The following is a 26893-nucleotide window of genomic DNA, read 5'->3' as shown; positions in this document are numbered from 1 at the left end:
AATTAATTTCCTGAGTAAAAAACGGGGCTGCCCAAACAGAAACATCTGTCGAAACAACACCACTGAACACCCGCGGAGTTCACCTAAATTGAATTGCATAACCATGCTTTATTGTTTGAAGTAGCCAGTTTGAAATGCCCTTCAGCTGCTGCCAAGCCGAAAGATGGGCAGACAGAGGGATTATGCATAGCTCTTGCCTGCAGCGTGACCTGTAACCACTAGATGGCACGCTCGGCTTACTTTTGCCGACTGCCCCAGAACCAGTGGCACAGCAGAGGGAAGCCTTCACTCCTCCAATACTGTGGCTGGTTGAAGGGAATTTGATAATGATTTTGCCTTTATTGTATTTAGGCATAAATGATGAGTGCCCTGAATGTATCTACAGCAGGGATGTTGACAGAATAAACCTTTTCCCTGATATTTGAATGGGAAAAAGTGTTTCAACATTGGGGGGGGATGTTTATTTCATAATTTAACTGGTTCACCACAATGGCCCTGGTATTCCTTATAGGAGGACAATTTGTGATGCTTATGTTCACTGTATGTTTTGTGTACACTTGTGCTCGATTAACATGGAATCTGTTGCTGAATGCATGTCTGAAACCCTTGGTCAGGGAGACAGAGGTTGAATTCGATCAGGCAATTATAAAAAACTGTCACTCTGAATGTATTTCAGCTGAGGACGTCAGATAAACCATCTTCCCTAGCATATAACAGGGAAGAATGTGTGAACATGGAGGGGAATTAAGAGCAAGCAGGCAATTCTGTTATGCATGTCTCGAGACCATTGCTCATGGAGACAGAGGATGAATTCGGGAAGCATTTTTTTATATGTATACATTATACAGTACTGTTTCACAAAAGCATTTGTCTTGAGATGGTTATTTATATCTTCAGCTTTAGTGTGTCAATAGGAAACATAAATGTTAGACTCCCAAACATTACTTTTGCAAATAGAAAAGATTAGAATAGAAGAACAGGAAGCACCCTCCTGAACACCCCACTGAACATTTATATTACGTGTACCCCGAGACCCTTGGTCATGGAGGCAGTGGCAATCTCAAGCTGAAAATATTTAATGCTCTTTCGCCATTGTAAATTACGGGGGAGACTGAGCTAAATTGGTTTACTAAAAAACGGTTAGAACTAAACCGGTTCCAACATATAATGGGGGAAAATGCATAGTACCCAGATAGTGTGAAACACCCTCGTGAACAAAAGCATCCTGTGTTGCCAAACAAAAGAGAGAATAATATTGATCCTTGCTTCTACTAAATTTTGATAGAACATGGGCCAGACAAGATCGTGCACTGAAGAACAGAAAATCAAACTCGATGGCGCGAAGTGAGTGCCTTTATGGAGCCCATGAGTAGCTCCCTAGGGACGTCCCTTAAGTGCCATCAGCCAATAAATTGGCATGATTTGTATAAGGGCTTCAGGCCACGTGATACTCAGGGCGTGTCCCAATGTGATTAAGCAGCTCGAGTTCCTACAAAAGGGAACTATAAATATCAAAATCAAGGTGGCTGAAAAAAAGGGCAAAACAGCGAATGTGCCTGAGTTGGAATTGTTGCATTGTTATTGCTTCAAGTATTGTGGACAGATGGTTACAAAGCTTTGGGAGCTTTTGCAAACTGTAAGGACAGTGTGACAGTACACGATCTCATGTCACTGATGCCCTGCTGTTTGCATGTGTCTGACGGATGCCCTTATGTAATTGACAGGGTGGCTATACAGCATACAGATATGCCCAACCAGCCGCAACAGCTGCAGCAGCCTACAGTGACAGGTAAGAATCTTACAGTGCTCAATTTGTTTGTCTTTTAATTATTGAAAGATGCTAAAAGACCCAAAAGAGTTTTGTGGCTTTTAGTCCATGTCTTTTAGTTTTGAGAGTACGTAAATGTCAGTGTTCTCCTTAAAGTTGATGAAATTAACTTTTACCAGAAATACGCATTTTAAATGTAAAATCTTTCTCTTCTGGGAAAACAAATAAAAATACTGAGGACTCATCTTTCACACAGCAAATTTTTGTCCATGAAATGCCTTCTAGAATGAGAATGTCCTCATCCATTTGATATGTTCTTGTTACTACAGAAAATACGGGAACACAGGAAAGTCAAGACATTTTGCATTTGACGAGGGCTTTTGAGTAATTTCTGAGAGAGATATGTTAAGAAGCTTAACATTTGATTCATATTTATAACCCGTTCTCTTGTTTAATATTGTGCACAGCTGATATGTTGTGGCTGCAACATTTTTACAAATAAATGTTTGAAGGCCTATCGACACATTATAACTCACTACTCTTAACCATATTTCAACTATTTACTTCTGAAGTAGGTGTTAAACTGGAAAAAAAAATTCAGCTCTGAAACTTCAGTAGGAGTGTACATATTAGATTTGCTCTCTCATTAATGGGGGTTAAATGCTTAAATGCGTTTGTTTTGAAATAGCTTCTCTATCTTTGATACACTCTCACCTTTAAACTTGAAATCAACCTGAACTTCCACAACCACTTAGCTTACTCACATCAGGCCACAGCGCGCGCGCGCGTGTGTGTGTGTGTGTGTGTGTGAGAGAAGACGAAGGTGGTGCAGGGTTGTCAGTAATTTATCCAGGACCTGTGGGGACCCTGTCAGGTTGGATCAGGCCAGGCACTGGTTTAATCTAGGCAAGATTGAGCGTGTCAGTGGCGATAAGGCATGGCCCTGCCTGCCAGCCTGAAGAGCCCAGATAATGTAAGATTTATCAGAGCCAAGCACAGATCCACATCAGAGCAGATGACAAGACTGGTATTCCACTGCTTTTATTTCAGCCCCCTTTCTGTGTCCCCTCTTTTAGTCTCACTCTCATTTTCTCTCTCTCTCTCTACCTCATTCTGCTTCACTTGTCTTTCACCTGTTTGGTTTTACATAAGCCAGCTCTGCATTTCACAGCCTAATTTGATATGCCATGGTGGAGGGGTTTAAAAGTAAATGTTGAAACAATAGAAGCTTCTGAGCAGAGTATTAATTACATTTCGTTACTAGATTTTTTTTTTTACTTTTCGGAAGAAACGTAAGAGTGTTGCTAATCTGCATAAAATGTCATAGTGGGTGTTTGCCAGATCATTGCTTTGTGGTTATGAAGGTTTAAGGTACTTTTCAGTGTGTCTATGGATTTGCTAGAGTATTCTGGATGGTTGATAGGATGTGTCAGTGGTAAGTCTCTGGGATATTCTGGTCCCCAAATAGGGCTCGAGTCTAGGGTAGCCACCCGTCCCGTAAAATACGCAATCATCCCATATTTAAAGCTAAAATTATTTGTCCCATATATAAGCTGGTCAGATGGCATCATGGTGAAATTGTTCCAGATCGCCAATTTAACGTTGATATAAGTTGGAAAATTTCCCTACGGTGGGTAAGGGACCGTCTTATAAGTCCACACATTGTGTTAAAACGTGCTAGTACTGTGGAGGGTGTGGTAGGTGGCCATCTGAAAAGTCCACAAATTTTGTTGCCGGTTTTTATCATCCACCAGATTAAAAACCAGCATAAATTCCATCACTTAGAAAAGAAATATCTTTCGATTAAATGCTGCAAAATTTGACGTATCATTCATTTTCGTAGCACAAACAGTGTGGGAGAACTTACATTTCAAAGTTTAATACCTAGCAAGGAAGCAGTAGTAAAATTGGAAGGGATAGCACATCCAAAAATGACAATTCTGTCATCATTTACTCACCCTCATTTTGTTCCAAACCCATAAGACTTTCTATCTTCAGTGGAACTCAAAAGGAGATGTAAGGCAGTTCTTTTTTTTCTGTGCAATAAAAGTGAATGTTGAGCGAGGCTTTAATTCTTCCGTACAATTCTTCCGTTTTGTGTTCCATGGAAGAAAGTAAGTCAAACGGGTTCAGAACAACATGAGGGTGAGGATAGAAAAAAAACAACCTTTTTTTAAAAAAGTGGGTCATTCTTGCTGGCTGGTTATGCTCTAGGTTAAGTATCTCTGTCCAGCTGGAGTGTTTTACGGGGATTCCCAGTCACCCTTGTCTGCACTGCACAAGCCGTCAAGATCCCCTCCTCTCAGCTCTCTCACTCCACTGAGCTGGCCTGACTTTTATGTTGTAATAATCCCAGATGACAAAAACCTGGTCAAATCCGATAGTATTTCCATATGTAATAGCATGTCTGGGCCCAGGATTTCCCCCTCGCTCCTTTTTTCTCCTCTCACAGTCCGTGCCCTCGGCATCCAGCTTGGATTGCCTTATCTGCTCCCCGCAGGCCCTCATTTGCAAGCGCGTGTTTGTAGCGAAATTCAACAAATATGGAAGAGAATTGCTGGAGTTTAATAAATAAATAAAGGAAGGAAGAAGTAAGGCCCATCTTGGAGGAATTAGTTCCAAACCGGCAACAATGAAAAGAGTCAGAACACCTCTGCCATCGCCAGCACTGTGCCTCTTTACAGTGCATCATGGGTAAACAAGAGAGGGGGCAAAGGAGTGTGGAAAGGATATAGAGAGCTGTGAACAGAAACTCTCTGCCTCTCTCTCTCTGTTTGTGATGTACACACAACAACAGCAACACAAAATCCAAAGGAGAGACACTTTGTACTCTGGTGAATATTTCTCAGGGTGTTTAATATTGAAAGTCAATTTCTGCTTAGCCACATACCTTGCAGCTTTGGCTGCAAAAAAAGCTATTGAACATTTCCACATTTATTGCCCAGGAAAAAAAGATTTATTTGAACGCACACTGAACATTTCACCCTGCTGTTGGGGCATGTTGTCACATTATTTGGGGTAAGTTGTCACAGTGGAACCTGACATTAAACAGCTGCTAATGCACTAAAATAAAACTATATTTAGCCTGTTTCTAAGATTTACACATTTCAGTTTCATGACAAAATTCCATCAAATTGAATTGTGTAATATTTAACAAAATAAAATTAATTGTTATGAAATGAATATGCAAAAATATAGCCTTTTTTATTTTGAGTGCAGTATTTATGAAACACAAAACTAAATTGTTTTATAACCCTTGTTCTGAGATCACAGTTCAGCATTTTAATTAATATCCACCATTATTATACTGTATAGTTGAGCCTTGTCTGAATGTAAACGAGTGTGGATTTATTGTGTACCTTTGCTTATTGTGTAGTTATTGCAAAAAATATGATGTTATTGAAATTTTAGTTTGGAGCAAAGAGTTGTCTTTCCATTTTTGTTTTCCTACATGATGGATTTTTTATTTCAATATCTCCCTCTCAGACCAATATAACTTTTACCGCATCCTCATAAGATAAAATACTCACTACGTTTACTCCAAAACAACGACAGAGCACAGATCACTTTCACACAGTCTTACCATACCGTGTATTTACGGCAAGCCAGTGATTGCATTTTTATCAGAGAGACTGGGGGGGAGAGAAAGAATGAGAGAGAGAGAGAGAGAGAGAGAGAGAGAGAGAGAGTGAGAGAGAGGAAGGGTGTAGTGATAATGGATCTAGTTCAATTGAACAGAAATCACTGGAGCATACCATCTTTCTCGAAGCTTCAATGTCCCCTCCGTCTTTCTTCCTTTCTCCTGTAGCTATGGCAGAGTCTATGCAACAGCAGACCCGTATCACCACACGATTGGACCTGCAACCACATACAGCATGGGCACTATGGTGAGTGCAGAACATGAAACATTCATCCTAACGTTCCACTGACCAAACAACAGAGCCCAGTGCCACAGAAATAATGCATAAATCTATTCATAATTTTAACATTCTTCAGTTGAATAAAAAAACAAGGATTGTAAGTATATTGTAAAAATTATTTTGAGGGAAGAAATATTTTGTGAGCCGGAGATATGGAGTTGGGGTGGCTAATGACTAGTTACAAAAACATGATTTTCTTCCCATATTTTCGCATTGGTAGCTTAAAGCTGAAGTGTGTAATTTCCACTGCATTAGCGCCACTGAATTGAATTGCAAAAATAAATATTATCGCTGTCTTTTGTGGATCGCACAAACAGATAGTCCACCTGGCCCCATCTCACACCATTGGTTGAGCCAACATTGTCGTGTCGGGCTGGACGACAGTTCAAACTATATTTATATTGCCTTTTAAGTTTTTGAGAAAATGAACCTACAAATGGCTTACTTATAGATGTCTCTTCCTATTAAAGGTGCAATCGGTAACTTTTTTGAATATGTTGTCTTTCACTGACACTGAGGAGCTTGGTGTAACACAAGTTATTGATGCCATTTGTACAAATTCACTATGCACAGTCAGCCATGATTAATTTAATACATGAGTGAAAGTGTACAAAATGCTTTTATAAGGTTACTGTTATGACTGTAAGTGCTCATGATTTTACACATGTTTAATTTCTTTAGGAGTAAACCTTTTTTAATGTGGAAAAAATTACAGAATGCACCTTTAAGCTGGGATAAGAGAAAGTATTATGACACAAAAACTTGAGCTTTAATGTGAGGAATATTTGGTTTTCATAGACCGTTACCTGTTTGATTTGTGTCGCTCATGTCACTCATATCAGCAATCATCCTTACAAATAAAACTATGTTGCAGTTCCTTATAAAGTGACCGGCCAACTGGTAAGCAATTATTACTCTCCAAACCCAATTTTAACTTTGGGTTGTTCAAATGAAATAATTTTTTTAAGTAGTCTTGCAGTGGGACATAGCGTAGTACTCAGTATAAACAGCATTTTGCTAATTTTATAATTATTATGCATGCTGTTTTTAAGACCCTACATGGAATATTTGTTGTTTTAAAAATGCAATTGTCACACTGCAGGACCATTTAAACTTAACAGGGAAAGACAAAAAGGTGATTAAAAATGGACTGAATTGAAGAGAAATGGTGATTAATCACAGCACCTAAAATATACATTTTGAACCAAGATTCTTGATTTGCGTCAACTACCCACTTGCATTTGTCACTTGGTGAGTGTTCATTTTTACATTTGCATGGTGTATAGATATATATTTATACTTTTCTGAGGCTCATCAGCACAAATATGTGTGTATGTGACAATTTGTTCAGTTGGATCCTAGGCACTTTGCATCTCATTAAATGCAAGGGGTTTCCCAACATCCTGACACTTCGTTGGTTTGATAAGCCCTTCCAAATGAAACATTTCCATTGCATATCAGGACTCTCAATCAATGTGGGGATAGCTGTCATGTTAATGTTTGTTTTTAGCTAGCTTTTGCAGCTAACATCAAAGATGAAAAATTCTAAAACTCCTATCTGAACACAAAAAGAGAAAACTCTTTATGATTTGTTTTTTTGCGGCTGTTGGTTGGGACTTTTCTCAAGATTAACGACCATCAAGCGCGTGCAGCAGCGTGCCGAGGGAGATTAGATAGAGGGAGAGATAGAGGGAGAACGACCCAAAAAAATTCCATCGCACCCACCTCCCCCTGCCCATGAGGCTTATTGGACAAACACTCTGCCTCAGACAAATGACTGGAATTTACCAAGTCGACATGCGTGTGATTCTCAAAACCGTACTATTCCCCGGTGCAGCTGCTAGCTAAAAGCTTTCATTAATTAAGAAAATTTTTTTAATTTACTTAATTTAGAAAATTTACTTAATTAAAACTGTGGCCTGTGTTGCTTTTTTGCCTCCTTTTTCTTTTTTCAAATTTTCCTCCCTTTCTCAACACTCCAATTTGCCAATTTGAGACATAGCAAATATCCTTTACTCCCTGAACGGAGCTCCTCTGGTGCAACGAGGGCCGCTGAGGGCTCAGGGGTACGTGGTGTGCACTCAGAGTTCTCAATCATGCCAGGACTAAACTGGTGGTGACTCGGATAAGCCAAACTCTCATCAGGACTTGCACTGAGCCTGCTGAGAATGAAACGAATATGATTTAATCATATTTGACCATCAGATCACAAGTAAAAAGCATTTAATAATGAGCCCCTCAGAGAGTTGTAAAAAAAGTTAGTTTGCTTTGCTCTCTGTTAGAACAGAATTCATGACACGTTTAAGGCGTGTGTATTTTGTACAGGGTTGGAGCTGAGGAGAAGGGGCCATGAAGTCTTTGAAGTTTTTTGTATTTGGCTAGAGCAAACGGGGCACTACAGCAGTCCGGTTAAAGAGAGAATGTGGAGAAAGTAATACATGTTAGATGTTCCTAGTCAGATAAACCTGAGGGGCACGCAGCTATGATAGAACTTCACTTTATTGCAAGGGGTTCGATACAGTCAACGGAACCTGATGAAATCCACCAGCAGGATGTAGTGGCCTGTTTTAGATGCTTACTGAACAATTTGGTGAAACTCTGGACTCTGACACCCATCCGGTTTTGAAATTCATACAATAAATTCATGCCAATATCAAAATGAAAACAAAGAGGATGAAGAAAGGGAAGAAAATTTTACACCCTAAGGAATCTATTTAACACTGATTGGATCCTTTTTTGTTTTTTCATCTTTGATGTTGCAGGCTAGCCTATACAGAGGAGGGTACAGTCGCTTCACACCCTACTAGAGAGAGAATCAATCCCCCAACAAAACAAACAAACAAACAAACAAACCACCTCAACCTTCCCTGGAAAACTAAATAGAGCAAAAAGATGAACAGACTCAAGTTCTTGACATTTCAACTAAACCTTATCTTATCCTCCGGGCAATCCCGAACTTATCCAGCATTTCTGTTGCTTTAGGTTTGATTTGATATCTGTTTTGTTTGTATTGAAATGTGTGGCCTGGGATGGGAGGGGCTGAGTGACAGAGAGGATGGGGGGTGCTGTCCGATGACTTTTCTCATTTAGTCTCGGCTTAGATTTATGGGTATGAGCTCAGCTGATTTATGTGGACAGCGAGCGAGCCAGTGGGTTTATTTGCCTTACTAAATGGCACAGCAATGAGCAACTTAAGCAAAACAACAGCAGTGCTATTATGCTATACACCTATGCTGTATTTATAGTCTTTGCATTAAAGACCTCACTTGTCCACTAAACGCACACTTATTAGAAGTGCCGATGACTGCTATTCATTAAAATCTGAAGAAAAAACTCTAGAATGAGTATGCTATCTGTAAATTACCAATATAGCCCTGCTATAGTTTTCCTTCTTCTGCAAATATCAAAGGGAAATTTACAAAGCTCCAGCTTTCCTCTAATGCAGTCTATGATTGTTTACTGAAACTATATTGTAGTAGTTTTAAATCTGTCACTTCCATTGATATAGACCCTTCATGAAATTTAAATGTAAATCTCTGTCACTCGAGGCCTCTGACACCCTCTTTTACTTTAATGTACTGTTTTATAACCCAGTGAAAATCGCTGGCTATATATTTGCAAATGTATGTTGGTTTAGGGAGACTGCTGTTAAGTTATTTTCAATGTTTGTTATTAAAAAGTATTCCATTGCCACAGATGGGCTTAAAATGCAGTTACATACAGAGTTTTAGTCTCAAAGTTTTATATATATAAAACTATATATATAAAGTGTGGATAGATAGATAGATAGATAGATAGATAGATAGATAGATAGATAGATAGATAGATAGATAGATAGATAGATAGATAGATAGATAGATAGATAGATAGATGTTTCACATGTGCAAATTCACAAATCTCTATTTTTCCCTTTAGTTACAGGCAATAACAAACTAAACAAAATAATCGAATACTATACATTTTATTAAAATGTTTCTTCATTAACACTTTCAACAAAACCTGAATACAAGCACATCTCCCTGTAGCAAAGCAAATATTCATGAACAAAGGTCCCCAGCAAGGTTTCCTTCAGTTTTAATCTGTTCGATGTCATATAAAGAGTGCACACTTAATCAACACTGCTTCTGCTGCTTGGAATGCATTCTGTAAATAAACACAGTGCAGTAATGTGGAAAGAGAGAACACTTCCCCACTACACAGTCTATTGCACCCTCTAGCTGATGAGATGTCCACAATCCCATTGCAACAACAGAGATGACAGGGAGAGCAATTACCGCTCAGAGCTGAAATCTCCATCGCATTTATGTTAATATGGAAGACACAGTGTGCTTGAAATGACTCTAATATATAATTTAAATAACAAAGATACAGAGATACAAGATATCGTTTTATACTGATTGGTGAATTTTGTTTAAAAGAATAACACAATAAAAACTGTGTCCACATCCTTTGGGATGCTGCTCCTTTTGCTGAGAGTATCAATTATGACGTTCTAAACAACATGTTCAGGTATTGATTTGCTGTTGATTTACGTGTTAAGCAATGAGAGTATGTGACCAAGTCATAGATCTTCAAGACATTGTACAGTAAGTCAAGCCCAAAATGTATGTGGAGTAAAGGCCATTCTTAGAATTCCCCATAAGAATGGGAAGATTTAAGTGAATGTGCAGGGGAACAATTGGAAATGGGGAAAACACCTCCTGTTTTGGAGAGATCAGTGAATACTCATCATAAAGAGACTGATCCTAGAACAGTGATTCTCAACTGCTTTTGCTACAAGACCCAAAATATAATTAAAAATGTAATAAAATAACAAATTGACATTTCATTTTTATTTTAATATTACAATGAACTGCTTAGACCTAGCAATATGCTTACTTAACATGAAATACAGTGGGCTGAATAGTAAAAAGTATCTAAATTCTTGGACGTAGTAAAACCTCACTAAAGTAGTACTCTCAGACTAGCAATATATTTACATATAGATTATCCTTAAAGGGATAATTCACCCACAAATGTCAATTTTGTCATAATTTACTCCCCCTCGTGTTGTTCAAAACCCCTATGACTTTCAAAAGTAGAATGTTTGAAGTAGAATGACAATCTCGTCACATTCACTTACATTGTATGAAAAAATATGATCTATCAGTGGTCTATCCCTTTAAACATTCTCCTACCAGTGGAGTAGCACCTCTGCACTAAGGTGACATTCCCCTGTGGCCCAACATTTTGTACAGGACCTGTGATAAAACATGTCAGATCTTTAGAGAAGAGAGAGAAAGAAAGAGTTGTTAGTAATCCTCACGGTGAAATAAGGCACCCCTCGTTTCCTGGTTACTCGGGGTGTTGATCATGTCCCTTCCGACACACACACTCACACACACACCCTGCCCAGTAAATAGCAGCCTGCAGCCCTCAAATGGAATTGTTAGAGTGGAGTTATAGAAGACGGGGAAAGAGACCAGGGTAGAGAGGCAGCATCCAAAGTAATTTACTCCACAGATTAAAGATAACAGCATTGAGTCAATAACCACTGATCTCATTTGGAGATACACCAGGCCGGCCGGGCACGTGGCACAACCGTTGTGCTCAGTCTATTACCATAGCTGTTGTGGCTGCCTCTCCAGACATGCCATTCTCCCGTGAGTGTGAAATCACAAGCAGCCTATTGTAAAACATAGATTAGATGCAATGCTTTTTTTCCCCAACATTGTAGCTAGAAATCTACAGAGCAACATCATATTTCACCTAAACGAATGTGTGCGTGCTCCCCTAGTGCAGGCTGCTGCTCTCACTTTGCTCTGAGGGAGAAAAGAAAACGTGTTCATGGAGCAGGAGATGCACAATAACGAAAATTGTATTGGAGCAGTAAAATGTATATAATGTATCATACACCTGCACTATATTAATAGAGAAGTTGCTACATTGCTTGGAAACCATGAATGGCCAAATTAACATTTTGAGCAATGAACTAGATAACATGGCAGAGGAATTACTTATTCTGATTAGTATTAATAATAAATGTAACTAATTATTAAACATATATGTGTCTTTTATTATATTATAAAAAAAAAGAACACCTCTTAACCATAGTAAAATTACTGTAACACACTGCCTCTCATTGCTCAGTCTACCCCGTGTGGACATAAATAACATTTAAAGTCCATTTTGAATATGTTTTAATTGGGGAAAAGTGTTTGCAATGCCTCGAAATGTAGGAGCTATTTATGGCAGCATAATAAGTTTACTTGTACTTCCTATGAAAAATGTCACACTTTCCTAAAAAATCCCTTGATTGCTAACCAGAACACTAGACATCCAAACTATTGCTTACCAGAAACCAAAATTCAAAAGCTTGTTATCTGTGGGAATGGAATACCAGTGCTACCCAAAGTAATTAACATAAACTGTAAATTACATTCAAATGTGTTTATCTGTTTTCTCTCTCTCTCTCTCTCTCTCTCTCTCTCTCTCTCTCTCTCTCTCTCTCTCTCTCTCTCTCTCTCTCTCTCTCTCTCTCTCTATTCAAGCTTTGACATTATGTATTTTTTTCTTGTTTTACTTTTATATACTGTGTATATATATATATATATATCGTGTATGTATGTATATATACACACTGGCAGCCAAAGGTTTGGATTAATGTACGGATTTTGCTGTTTCAGAAGGAAATTGGTAATTTAGTTCACCAAAGTGGCATTCAACTGATCATAAAGTATAGCCAGGACATTATGGATGTAAAAAAAACAGCAACATCACTGTGGCAGCAGGGGTGTGGTCAAGTGCCCGTCCGGAGAGAGGGAAGCGGTAAGGGCACTTACACCTGAGCTAAATTATGTCTAACACCTGTCTCTAATTCCAGTGAGCACGGGGAGAATGGCATAAAAGTGCCACGCCACCAACACTTGAGAGAAAGATAGTTTACGGACATGTCCGTCATGTGTGTGTTTGTCTTTTATCCGCTCTCCCCGTGCTCTTACCGCTTCCCTCTCTCCGGACGGGCACTTGACCACACCCCCGCTGCCACAGTGATGTTGCTGTTTTTTTTACATCCATAATGTCCTGGCTATACTTTATGATCAGTTGAATGCCACTTTGGTGAACTAAATTACCAATTTCCTTCTGAAACAGCAAAATCCGTACATTAATCCAAACCTTTGGCTGCCAGTGTGTGTAAATATATAAATATATATACCTTTTTAACAATGCTTTATAGGTGTTGATCAATTTGAAAATTAAAAACAGTACATGAATGACACAGATGTGGCAAAAGAAAACTGTGCCACTGTATGTCAAAAACATAACCATATGAGATCTTTTGTAAACTTATAATACACCCTAAAGACTGCTATGTGTTGACGTTTTTATATTATACAACAGCTTTAAATCAAATTTGTTTATACATTTTCTGAGGAGAAGAGAGCATAGTATGCCAAATTGTGTTTCTGAGTCAATAACTCTGTGCTGTGTGTTGTTGAGCTATTTCAATTTATGTCCTTTTTCCAAATAACAGGAAGGTATTTAAGCTACCCTCTGACCTCAGTTTAATTTATGTGGCAGATACCATTTTAATTGACTTGTTGCATTCTCTAGATATGTCTTGAGGTTGTTTGTCATGGGTTTGTTTTAGTAGTAATTTATATTTTAAATGAAATACACATTCTGTTCTCTGTTTTGTGTTTCTTTTGCCTTCAAAAGTGGCAAAACTATTTGCTTAGTCTGACTATGCTTTCCATGCTTCCTCTTTGTAAATATCTATGTAGAATTGTAAATGAATCTGATTGAGTTAACTCGTGCAAAAGGCGATCATATTCTTGACTAAGGCATTTCCATCTCTATTTCTGATAATTAAATTAATCAAGCAACTATATTAGGACTCAATCACCCATTTATTTAATTCCAGCATTAAGGCAGAGAGAGAAAATACAGGGCTGGGCATGAAATGACTGCTGAGAAGACACTTTGCAGTCTTCTAAATGAATGTGTAAGCTCGCAGATTGACATGATGGAAGTCTTCGTCTTGCATGGACGCTGCAGTGGGCCGTTAAAGGATTGCCTGTTTAATTAGCTCGGTTAATGCAGTCATTTGTAAGATGGCACCCTGGGCCAGGGGCCAGTCGAAACGGCAGCAGATTTGTATCTTTCATCTCTCCCAATTTGATGGCACAAATGTTAATTTACTAAGAGGTCTGTTTGAGAGTAAAACTGGACAGAATGAAAGCTGAGAATGTATTTTATTTATTTAAATTATTCTGCATTATTTATTTCTCTGCCTTCCTTCTGCTGATCCGAATGTGCTTTAAAAATCTGCTGAGATAGCATAGAATTATGTCAATTATAGACCATAATTTGGCAATTACTGGGCAATAACACAATTTAAAATTACATGTTTCATCTCTTACCTCATTAACTTTCTGCATTTTTTAAAGAGTGATTTAAAATTGTCTCTATTCGATGTGCTGTTTCAGTGTGCAATTTTCTTCTGTCGGGATTTTTAGAAAATGTTTTTTTTTTTTTAAATAAGAAAAAACAGTAATCTTTGTACATTATAGTATATATAAATATATGTAAACATCTTTTCTATGTATAATCCGTAGTTTTAAATGTGTACTTGCTGTCCATTTCATGCACATTGTGTTAGGAATTTTCTGCGTATACAAATCTCATCATCTGATATAACCTGACTGGTACTACATTCTGGTCTCATATATCCATTTGTTTTTGGACTCTTAAGATTCAGTAGTTAAAGCTATGTACATAAGATAAAAATAACGAATACTGAAGCAATTTTTGTGTCTAAATAAAAGGAAAATTATAAGATCTATATTTAGTTTTTTTTTTTATTTTGCTACACTTCAACGTATCTGATAAATTCAATGGGGTCTGTGAATGAAATACAATTGATCAATATCAGATAAGGTAGGCTGTCGATTTAAGCTGTTAATTCAACACGATAAAAAATTAATTTTAAATGTTAAAACAATTTATGCAATTAACAGGCTTTTAACTGACCTTTCTGAGCAAATATTGATATGTGCGATTAATTGTGATTAATTATATAAAAAAATGTATAACAAAATTACTCTCATGTCATGTAATTAAATTGACTGTATATTTTAAAGGATTGACAACCTTACAAAAAAACATTTGCAAAATTGCAAAAATTACATGAACATTTATTAGCATAGAATTGGATTAAAATGTAATTTTTTTAACTATTGTAAGTTTGTCAATCATTTTTAATTTAAAAAAAATATATTTATTGAAAAGACAAAAAGTTCAAGCTATCAATCCTCTTAATTGGCCCATATGACATTATAAGCCTGGCAGATATATCAATCAGTCTTCAATCATGATTTAGTAATATTTGTTATATTTAATTCTCATTTTCATTGTATTGTTTTTTGTTTTTGTTGTTGTTTTATCAAAATACAAAAAAGTTTTTACATGCTGTCAGTTCTGTCAAATGTTACTCCTCTGACAAAGTAGGGAGAATTTACTGTGCTGTTGACAAGACTTAGAAGTTGAATGATGGGTCTAAGCATGTACCATGTTGACAACAATGTTTGGCTTTCATCGGCATGGCTCCCCACCAACAGTTTCTCTGCTGCAGCTCTATCACATCTCCCTCATTCTGTTTCTGCTCGTGTTTGTCAAGCAAAAAACTCGAGGTGCCTCCCGTGTCTGTTTGAGAGATAATACGCCCCGAGCAGAGAACAGAAGCCCATCATTGGGCATGATCAGTATTCCAGATCACATCTGTGTACTCCTCCAGGGATGGGTGAAGAACTACAAAGTCATGTTAAAATTTAAGTCAGCCCGCTCACTCTTCTGAGGCTCCTCCACGCGGCACCACATCTCCCTTAGAGAGCTTCTGTCAGGGTGCGAGCCCCCAGGATACCCGGATCTCCTCCTCTCTCTCCTTTGCTCCTCCTGACCGGTGGACGTCTTTTCAGCCCCATTGTGCTTTACATCGCAACCACCAAGCCTCTGATCAATCCAGTTGACTCACTATGCAGAAAATGTTGTGGAAGCTTTCCCTGTTGAGCCGTATTTTCACTTCAGTTACTCTAATCCAGGATTTAGGAGATAATTTCACAATGTGTGTTTAGTGTTACACCCAAAGTATGTTTCTGATGTTGAGCTGGTGTTGCATGAAAGATAACGTAATCAGAATCTTTTTTTTCTTACGACATGATTTGCATGTTTATGATGTTATTAGTTTCTTATATTTCAAATAGTGAGGTCCAAAAGTCTTAGTCCACATTGAGAATCTGGGGAAATTCTACTTAAACCTGAAAATAAACAAAGTTTTAGGATTTTGAAAATTAAAAAAAATAAATAATAATATTTAAGATTGTGCAATATTTCTAGGTCACTAATCTAATAAGCAGATTTGTGACATTGACCATGTTAACTTGTACAAAATGTCTGGTTTCTTAGCTTCCATTGAAGCACACATTATGCTCTTTGAACATTCTCAAATCATGCTGAAATAACATGGATCAAGCTTTACACAAATGATTCCTTGCCAGCTCAAGTACATGCTGTCATTGAAGCAAAAGAGGCACATAACAGATACAAATACATTTTAATTTATCATTTTAAGTTTAACTTTGTTATTATAACTTTTTGTTATGCTGATAATATAATTTGTAATGAAATTAATGCATTAAATTAGGGTAAAAATGCTAAATAGAATAATTTTCACTAGTGACTTTGGACCCCACTCTGTGCATTCGAAGTATAATGTGCATGCAGCTTTATATCTTATATTGAAGACTGACCATTTTTTTTCTATTTATAGTAAATATAAAGAAAGAAGACAACGTAGAAGAGATGGACATCAGCTAAAAGGAACAAATTTGTAAAGGAAAAAAAGAGTGTCAATAAAAAAAAACATACAAAAAGAAGAGGAAATCCTTACACTGGGGCTGTCAGGAAATGGCATTATTCATCTCTGTGGGGATGCAAGACTGACACAGCCAAGCTGTGGATGGGAAGTGGGGTTAGTTTTCACCTGGGATAGCCTTTCGGAGAAGAGGAGAGGTCATCATAAAACTTTTTATTTTTCTAAACTTTTTTAAGTTTATGGTTTCAAAAAGACGAAAAAGATGAGTGTATATCTATATAGCGATATATATGTATGTATAAATATGTTATAAAAGAGAAATGAAGAAAAAAAAACACTATAGCAACAGAGTGATGAATTAGCACTGTAGGACGGGGGCTGGGGGGTGTACGTGTTGTTCCTTCACACCCCCCACCACCCTCCCACCACAGACCTCCTTGTGCTGCCTGCGTCTAGACAGTGGGTGGGGTCAAGGAGGGCGGGCGGAGAGGCAGAGGGCCCAATAGACACGATTCCATGTGGCTACTTTTCATCCGAAGCCCTTTGAATACGGCACGGATGGGTCTTCCATTGGCAGGATTGTATGGGTTCAACTTCCTATTGAGCTGAATTGCTTCCTTGGGAAAATGTCAAAGGCCTTTAGTCGCTACTGTATGGGCAGCGAAATATTCTTTTTCTAACCATCCTGTCTAGATGTTAAATTACGGCATACAAACTTGCATGGTACTTCAAATTTCCATCAGAAGATCCACTTTACAAAAATGTTATGAACAATGGCATAACTCCAAAACATCAGGTTGCATTGTTGTGAAGATCTTTTATCTAGCTATTCAGGTGTCATATTGAATGAGACAAGCAAAGACAATGTAAATATACAAACAGAGCCAAGCTGACAATAGACAGTCTCAAAGTAGGAAAGGGGGCACCAGTAGTTATCAAGACCCATCGTCGCTGTCATCCCTCTGTTGTTTGTAGCACAATATAAAGTGACCCAATGAGGTGAAACACAGGTTTTACAAGGATGTGTGTTCTTGTGTGTGAGGATGTGAGTTTTGGGGGGGGGGGTGTGGGGGGGTTTGAGGCAGTTATGGGCTGAAGGGGGCTTTACAGAGTTGTGTTGGGTGCAGCAGCCTCAGAGCCCAGGGCTACCAAAAAGCATTTCATTGTAGTGTTGTGGAGGTGGCTGTGCTGTGTAGTAAACACTTTTGTATGTGGTATCAGGGAGCTACAAAATTAAGAAAATTGGAGCTGTCTGCTCGGTATTGTGTCAGGAGTTTCACGATCCATCTTGGAATTGGGTTCCCGCCCTCCGCAAGGTGGATAACGGTGTGAAACTAGTGGCGGTTTGGTCATGGGGTAAGCAAGCAAAGTTTTAGTAAAGAGTAAACCTTTATACTTCTACCGAGCTCCATTTCAGTGACATCCTTATATATTTCAACGTTGTACTAATTACATGCTGCTCAGCGTGGTCAAACGTCGATTGTAGCCATTTACTAATGTTGTATTATTGTATTACCAGTATGAAAAACATTTATATATGGGTATATCTATTTGTGACTTTGCAACCCTTCAAGAGGATTGTATCTTTTTGTTTTCAATGGTGGTCCAGGTTTATTTTTTGGTGGCAATTTATGCAAGTATCGAGAGATTTTCACTTGTGTGGCATTGTTTCTGTTTGTCTGTATCTTGGGTTCAGCTATTGAATGTAATTCAACTTTTTACGTACATGTCTTTTTAAGCTGTACTTTGTAAATGTGTGGACATGGTAAAGCAAGTCTTTGTTTTGAAGCTGGACCTGATGGAGACACGGTCCAGCGGACACCTCTCTTTTATAACAGGAGCACTCCAGTCAACTAATGGACATCCTGACCCTACAGGACATTGACAGAAAGACATAAAATGATCGGAAGAGTCGGAATGGTTTACAGATGTGTTCTAACCAGAGTGGAATTATGCTCTTTGATTTATATTGAAAAGTTTTTTCAAATCTTTTTCTTTTCCTTGATGCAAATGGTGAACAATTGACCCACATTTAGAAGTCGTCTGATAAGAGGTGTCATTCTATAATATATGTAAAACAAAAAAAAACAAAAAAAATGAGAATATGTTATTGATGTGGAACATGGTTGATTTTCTGGGAAAGAAATGCACTGTAAAAATGTTTTGTTTGGTAGCCTAAAAATGTGCTTTATCTCAGTCTCCATTCACATCTTTGTCCATACAATGAAAGTGAATGGTGACTGAGGTCTATCATCTCCTTTTGTGTTCCACTGAAGTAATTCATACTGGTTTGGAACAACATGAGGCTTAGTAAATAATTTTTGGGTGAATTACCCCTTTAATATGATTGGATCGAACTGACTGCATAAGGTTTCACCAACAAAAGTCATCTTAATGGTCAGATCAGGTAGAAATAGCTCCGTAAATTAACAACTGCACGTTTTCAATTTTTACAGTGTGTATTTTGGCTTAGTGAGAAGGAATGGTACATTTAGAAAAACATATAAACAATCCATCTCTACAGACAGCATTCCCAAGCTTTGCAAAATCATGTGCTTCCTTGGACTCAGGTGTAACATGACAGAACCGATGTGTTCCCTTCCATAGATAATGATCTAACTCCTCTGTGCTGCATTTCTCCTCTCAGAGCAAAACTTTATTTTCTACAAAGCTGGTGACTCCTATCTTAGCGACTGTACTACTTTGTTACTTAAAGGATCATCAAAGACAACCATTTCCTTGAGATTGGAGGCATTCGTTCGCTGGCAGTTGGTTAGTGATGCATTAGCCGTGGTGGATGGGAGCTTTTGTGGCCAAGACGCATTGTTTCAGGGACACTATAAGCCGAGCGACGGATTCTGCTCTGGAAGAGACTTTGACTGAACAACCTAACAAAAAGATGTCAATTCAACAGAGATCCGAGACCTCTGGGTTTATTTCTTTGCTTTAGTATGTATGAGACATTACTTGTTTACATGTCCTGTTTTTTTTTTTTGTTTTGTTTTTTATTTTAACCCTGCTGTGAGGTATATGTCAGCTTTTGCACTGTATTCTTTGGCTTGTTGTCTTCCCTATGCTCTCCTTTTCCTATAAAACAACGTAAACCCCATTTACCTGAGCACCAAAGCCATTCACCGTCTTCCGCAACCCAAAGCAGAGAACCAATGCAAAATGTAGTCTGCTTATAGTCTCTTCTCTGAAACCCAAGAAAGCATGTTTCTCCCACTTATTCCCTCATCCAAAACATCCTTCAAATACAGCTATTTTAAGGCCAGCTATGCAGTTCACCTATTGTCTGCACAGCAACAGTTCCCTTGAACTTTGTTCAAACACAACCAAGCCAATGGAAAAGACAAACTTAACCTGGCAAATGCGTATCCCAACCCCGTTTATCACACAAAAATGGGTAAAAAAGAACTCCTGTCAACCTTACCTCCCTCATTGTCATTGCCAGATCCCCGAAGCACAAAAGTTTGAATGGAAGTAGAGTTAGATGATTCAGTGACATTACTGTATTCCCATTTAGTGTGTGTGTGTGTGTGTGTGTGTGTGTGTGTGTGTGTGTGTGTGTGTGTGTGTGTGTGTGTGTGTGTGTGTGTGTGTGTGTGTGTGTGTGTGTGTGTGTGTGTGTGTGTGTGTGCTTCCAGCCCCTTTGTTTTCTACTGAAAATATACAAAAGCTACTTCCGCTTATCATCTCAATATAAGATGTATTATATTAGAAAAAGGTTCTCTTCATGTGCAACACAAGCTCTAAGCAGCAACAAATCTATTTTAATAATTCAATTTTGTTTTGTTTGTTCGTTTATGTTCAGTTTGTTTCAGTCTTTCTTTCTAATTTTTAAGTTGTTCCAAATACATACGAGTAAAGGGGGGGTAAAGAAAAAAGAAACCAATATAAAGTATTCTATCTAAAAAATGAAATGACTAAACTTCTGCTGTCCTGGCTCTGTACTCTCTAAATTTCAGTTTTCTTTCTATATGCATCCAATGTGCTTCAGACAACCAGTACTGTTTATTAATGAATCATTATATTATTATGATTATTATTATTATTATTATTATTATTATTATTATTATTATTATTATTACTACTATCATGATTAATATGGTTATAAATAAATATTTCTTTCTCCAATAACAGAGACTCAAATCTCTGAAGTTGTATATGACGACTGGATCAAGCATACTCTATTTGCACAGCATGTACACTGAACATACTTTAGATCACATAGTTAAATAATATTCACAAGGTCGAACTTATGTTGGTTAAATTAATGTTGACCAGGTGTCTCTATTAATTACTTTTACATATTTAAGCATGTCCTGGATTCATTGCACCACTTTATTGTCTGACAAAGATAGTTATACATTGTTTAATGATGGTTTTATGCAGCCAAATCGACCAAAGATGATATAAAATATTGTTTTGAAAGCATTTTATCTATACGATTACATTTTGAAAAATAAGGAATGTCTTTAGATTCACGGACACCCATCTTCCATGTACACCAATTTGTTTTTAGCAGATATATTCTGTCCAAATCTCAACAGAGAATCACCTTGATTGCCAACACAGACTTCTTTTACCAAATACTTGCTACTACACTTGTCCTGAAATACAGCAAATCAAATATTAAACGTGCTGTCTGAACATATGTTCATCTTAAAGTATCCTTTGACCTTCTATAAACCCTTGTCGCTGAATTTCTTCCAAAGATACGAACAAGAGTCTTCGTCGTAGCTCCTCCATATGTATCACTGTCAGTGTTAAGTTGTAGAATTGAGAGTGAAAGGGATGATGTGAGTTTAGACCAATTTGTCTTTTGTTCCTCAGGGGCCACAAGACAAAGTGGTTGTGTCCATCTCCACAACGATCATTTACCTACACAAAGCAAACGCACCATCGATCCCCTTTTGCACCCTACAAAGCAGCACAAAGATGTTCACATACCTATGCTAACGAACAGCTTTCCACCTCCAACATTGATCCCATTGCTCAGTACTTTGTCATTCCCTCATTACACAGGCTGTGGAAGGTCTCGTCCAATCAAAGAGGAATTCACGCCTCTTCTTGAGGTCACCAGAGGATCTGCTAAAAAAAACAAAAAAAAAAAAAAACAATAAGATGGTTTTCTCATTGTTTCTTTTGCATGCTAATTGATTGATTTGTAATCAAAGAATGAAGCCGTCTCTACCCGTTTTAAATGGAAACCCATAGTAGAAAATAAAAACAAATGAGATCATTTCTTGATCATAATATCTTAACTGTTTCTCCTAGATAGCAAGGAGATTAAAGTGAAAGCAGATGGAGACTTTTACTTGGGTCTTCTGCTTCTCAGAGATTTCTTTGAAGAAAAAGACTCCAGTACTCGGTTTGCCAAGATATTAAAATCTTCAATCAATATTTAGAAATTTCATTTCAAACATTTCTCATAAAATTCTCCCTGGACCGAATTGAGTAATTTTATCCACATTAATTTGTATAGCTCTACACACTTGCTGTATGTCAACAATAGTCTCATTTGTATCTGTTTTTATTTTTTATTCAGAATTTTAGGAGAAACATCTGAAAAAATGTTGATGCTTAAACCAAAACTGAAAACTTGATTAAGGGAATATTCCGGGTTCAATACAAGTTAAACTTAATCGACTGCATTTTTTGTATATTGATTACCACAAAAAATAATTTTGACTTTTTTTTTAATGGGGGCCAATTTTTGAACATTAAAATACTCGATATGAGTGTAAACGTGATTTTATTGTGGCATCCTCACTGTCTAACGCTTTCTGTGTGAAGTTATAACCATTTTTACAACTTCATTGCCATGATAATGTAATGTCAACAAATCCTAAAATAACTTTATAGCTTAATAAATACATGAGTTTTAACAAAAGAATGAATGCAAGTACTTTTATAAAATTATAAGCTTCACATTTCTACATTTAAACCCTCTAAAAAATGGCCCCATTCCATTTATTTGTAAGTGTAAACTTTATTTATATCTTTTTTTTTTTTTAAGAAAAATATGGATTAGCCTAATTCATTTTTGTGAAAATAAACATTAAGCAACAAATGCTGTCTATTGAGCTTAACTTGTGTTGAACTTGGAATATTCCTTTAAGACTACAAACAACCTATCAGCAATACATTTTTCATAATTCTGCACTCACTTCTCATCTGTCAAATAAAAAAGAATCCACTCATACATGAGCTCACACTCTTTTATACAAACAAGTTTCATCATACAGCATAAAGACCCAAGGGGCAGTTTACACATCTAGACATTTCTCCATCCCTTCCTGCTATGAAACCAATAGCACAGCTCCATATGGAATTCGTTGTCCAATCAACTGAAACCCGATGTCACATTTCCCCATATAGAAATCATCCATTAATAAGCTTGCTTTACTTGGGCCTTCCATTATGACTGACAGGCTTGACAAGCAAAGTTTTAGACACTATCCTAACCCTGCCAACTGGAGACAAAAGCTGCCATTCCCCGGGTGCATGCCTTGAAGAGTACATGCCGGCTTGCCCCCATGTGCTCTGCTAGACTCATGTTAATTACACATGAATATCACATGTAACAACAGGCCATATCCTTTCATCTGAGCGCTGCGCAAGAGAGAGGCAAGCAATGGAAGAGGAAAAAAATGGCAAAGCATTAATACTAATCACTGGTGCGGTAAATTAATTTTGGATTGCTTCTCTGGGTTCTTACAAAATTGTTTTGTTGAGGGGAAAGGGGAGATTAAAGCTTTAATTATACTTGGTAATTCATTCCACAAAATAAATCCCTTCTTTTAAAAGGGTCTCTTTCGATGCGGTAATGTGGTGTCTGTCACGAGGCAGAGTTATAATGAGACCCAGCAGACGAGATATTCGCCCATTTCTCATTTTAAATTGAGCAGTAGTATCTTACGACACCCCGCCCACCCGACTGTTTCAACCATCAAGAACGCATCCTGATGCTATTGGTGAAATATATTTCTCAATCAGTCACATGGGCTATAAAGGCTAATGGTAAACGATGCAAAACCATGCCATTCTGTAGTGATTCCAGCTCATTGACACTTTTCCATTGTGATCCTGTGAAAATCAGGATTAGAATGGGCTGACTTAGCAAGTGACCAGTCAAGAGTCACATGTAGGAGCGGACTGGGAAGAGAATTCGGCCCTGGAATTTACATCAAAACAGGCCCAAAAGTTAGCCACAGTCCTTTTCAGCATATCGCAGCCCCCTTTGGCATATTGCGGTGCCGTTTTGCAGCCTTCTTCAGCAAGTCATGGCTCACATTACCAGCTATACTGTAGTTTGTACTAAAATATTTTTTATTTACTGTTAAAAGAAAGATGCATGTGTTTATACAGGGCGGTCTCATGACAGACTAATCTCACAGTGAAATCTGAAGCATTTGGTTGACTTTTCTTTAGCTAAAATCAGTGTGTGCTAAACAAAATTCACAACACTGCCCCGTGTGGCCAAAGCTGTAGCTGTTTTTGGGTGTATGGGCGGGCATGTGTGAGTTCTATTTTCCAGGTGACCACTAATGGGCACCAAAATCGTTATTTTCAGTTGTTGCTGAATTGGCTATATAGTGAAGTAATAGTGAAGCAGAATGCATATTTTATAAACTGAACCCCTAACCGAAACCCCAAAGCTAATCCTAACCATTGATGGAGTAGAAATGTAATGTTTTATGGGAGAATGCAAGCTCCAAATTGCACTCATCCCTGATTATACGGAAGAGATTACTTCCTTATTTGAACACGGGAAATTAACCCAGATCTTCCGTGCTGTTTAAGCATGATTTTCTGGTTGCGCCATAAGGGAAGGTAAACACGCTGGAGCCGATGCATAAATGTCTGATAGGAAATGCCGCTTGTCAGTGAGTTGGTATAATATGGCTGATCCTAGGTTACTGGAACTCTCAGAAACAACATACAGAATTCCCATGTGATCGTGTTGCACGACAAAACTGTAGTAGCATATTGCCAAATAATAAAATAAAATGTCCTTGTCATTTCGTTCTCACCTCAGATCGGATGATTGCATCATACGTTCAGCAATATTTGGTTTTAATTCTCATGTTTTTCCGCAATATGTTTCATAATACTTAGATTAGTTACATTATACTATCATATCTGTATTTAAGATCCCTTAACCCCACCCCATTCCTAAACGTAACCAATTGTATACAATATAAAACATACATAAAATAAAACAGGTAAATATGGTCACAATAGTTGTACACCTAACCCCACCCCTACATTTAAACCTCCATGATAATATAACAGTAATATATCCAACCAACTTTACAAAAGATGTAACAAGCAGGTACAAGTGTATTGAAACTAGGGGTTTTCTTAACTGGGATTAGGTCCATACTAGGTGGTACTGGGAGGTCCAATTTGATCAGAGGTCTGAAAAGTTTGAAAATCAATGGTCCAATCAACCACAAAATGAGATTTGGTGTAGTCAACATTTGATTTGACCTGTTCAGTTCTTTAAGTTGTCATCATGGTGTTGACTCTGAGAATTACCTCACAATACTACCTCAGTAATACTACTATACTTTTGCCTGACAGTTTGACTACAATCGAGAAACAACAGGCTCAGTGAGGCCTGGCAAAGCAAAACCTCCGAAAGAAAGAAATATCAAGGGGGAATCATAGGGATGGAGAGGATGTATCGGGGAGAGGGGAGGTTGGTTAGACATGACTCAGAGACATGGCTGAGATTACAGACTCAAATGAGAGTAAATATTTACTAAGGGCTCGATGGGAGCAAGGGGGAGCATTCAGTCATCAAACAAACAAGCACAAACACAGATACACATTCTGGGTGCTTGCTCCATTGCTAGTGGATCTTATTAAACGCAGGTCAGCATTTGTCTGCGCACCTCTGGGCTCACACTTCACTAATCTGCCATCACAACTGCACTGTCCAGCATTACAGGCACACTCACACAGATTTCTAGACACAAGAGCAAACACATGGTTGCTCCCCGGTGTGTGTTCTGTCTACAGGTCTCCAAATCTCAACGCAAACACACCACAGCAGCACTGCTGATCTACTGCCAGCTTTCAGCAGAGAGCAGAAAGGAGACACTGTGAAAAAAAGAATGGGGGTGGAAGTAATGCCTGCTTTCATTTCACTTTAACCCTCATGTGAATTCTCCACCTTAGATACATTCAGTCTGCTTAATAAGAAATGGGTGGAACTAAGCAAAAATGTCTCCTCTGACACTCCCAGTGTATCTGGACATAAACCAAGGGCCATTTTCTACATTGAGGCAAGGTAAGCTGTGCCTCCTCAACAAATTCGGGTGAAATATGAGATCAAATAATATTTATAAAACAAATAGTTCTAACTGTAAATTCTGATTGGATGAGCGGCGTTCGAAGCATTCTAAAATGACTATAAACCCAGAAGTTACTATGTTGCTTGGCAACCGCAAACCTCTACAGTTAGGATACCTATATTATTTAGAATTTTTTTCTTCTGATTATTAATAATTTGTAACACTAGTGTCTTTTATATGGCTGTTGCTGAAGATTAAAAAAAAATAAGCCACACTATTCTGAGCATACATGCTAAAACTTTAGGGGCCGTCCACAATGAGTACATTTTTGCATCAGATTGTGTCGCTTTTCAATTGTTTTCCAATATAAACATGCACTAGATGGATGACTTTGACCACTGCACCACGTTTTACTGTTTTTTCTGCATCTACTGCAGGAGCATCAAGGTTTAAAAGAACTGCAACTGATAAAAACTTGTGTTCGGTGTGAATGGCTCCTAAGAATTTTTGCCTCAGTCACCATTCACCTTCAGTGTCTGGAAAAAGGATGTCATTAAAGTGAATGGTGACTGAGACTAACATTCTGCCTAATATCTCCTTCTGTGTTCCACAGAAAAAAGAACGTCAAAGGGGTTTGGAACAACATGACGGTGAGTAAATGTTGACAGATTTTTCCTATTTGGGTGAATTATCTTTTTTAACATACTATTTATTCAATACCAAGTCACAACTAAGTATTATAACAACACAAAAAGAGTTATGAGGCAGAGTGACAACCTTGTTCACCATTCACTATTATTGTATATGGGAAAAAAATGCAACAAATGTGAATGGTGACTGAGGTTTTAAATCTTCAACATTCTGCCTTTTTGTTTTTCTCACAAAAAAGAAAGGCATGTGTATTTGGCTCAGCATAAGGGTAAGTAAATGATAACATAATTTTCAGATTTGAGTGAACTAACCATTTAATATAAATGATATTATAAATAAATAACAACAAGTAGGCCTGCTGGTTGTTTGTTGATAATGTAAAGTTGCATAGGCC

The 26893-nt window shown here is 37.7% G+C and overlaps 1 protein-coding gene across 7 annotated transcripts in view; it reads left to right on the top strand.

Annotated features, from left to right (window-relative positions):
• LOC127633263 (RNA binding protein fox-1 homolog 3-like) overlaps positions 1–21977 on the top strand; it is a 569814-nt gene extending 547837 nt beyond the window's left edge. For 5 of the 7 annotated variants that reach the window (XM_052112226.1, XM_052112224.1, XM_052112220.1 and 2 more), the window contains 3 exons: positions 1725–1789; positions 5577–5655; positions 16496–21977. In XM_052112226.1, the coding sequence (XP_051968186.1) occupies positions 1725–1789; positions 5577–5655; positions 16496–16498 (147 nt within the window). In that variant the 3' untranslated portion in view covers positions 16499–21977. The remainder of the gene's footprint in view (positions 1–1724; positions 1790–5576; positions 5656–16495) is intronic. The other 2 variants (XM_052112222.1, XM_052112223.1) reach the window with 1 other exon arrangement.
• Positions 21978–26893: the final 4916 nt, after the last annotated feature.

Source organism: Xyrauchen texanus, chromosome 40 (assembly GCF_025860055.1).
Source record: "Xyrauchen texanus isolate HMW12.3.18 chromosome 40, RBS_HiC_50CHRs, whole genome shotgun sequence".
NCBI classification, from domain to species: domain Eukaryota; kingdom Metazoa; phylum Chordata; class Actinopteri; order Cypriniformes; family Catostomidae; genus Xyrauchen; species Xyrauchen texanus.
The sequence above is the reverse complement of the archived record's forward strand: the minus strand, read 5'-3'. Positions and strand labels throughout refer to the sequence as shown.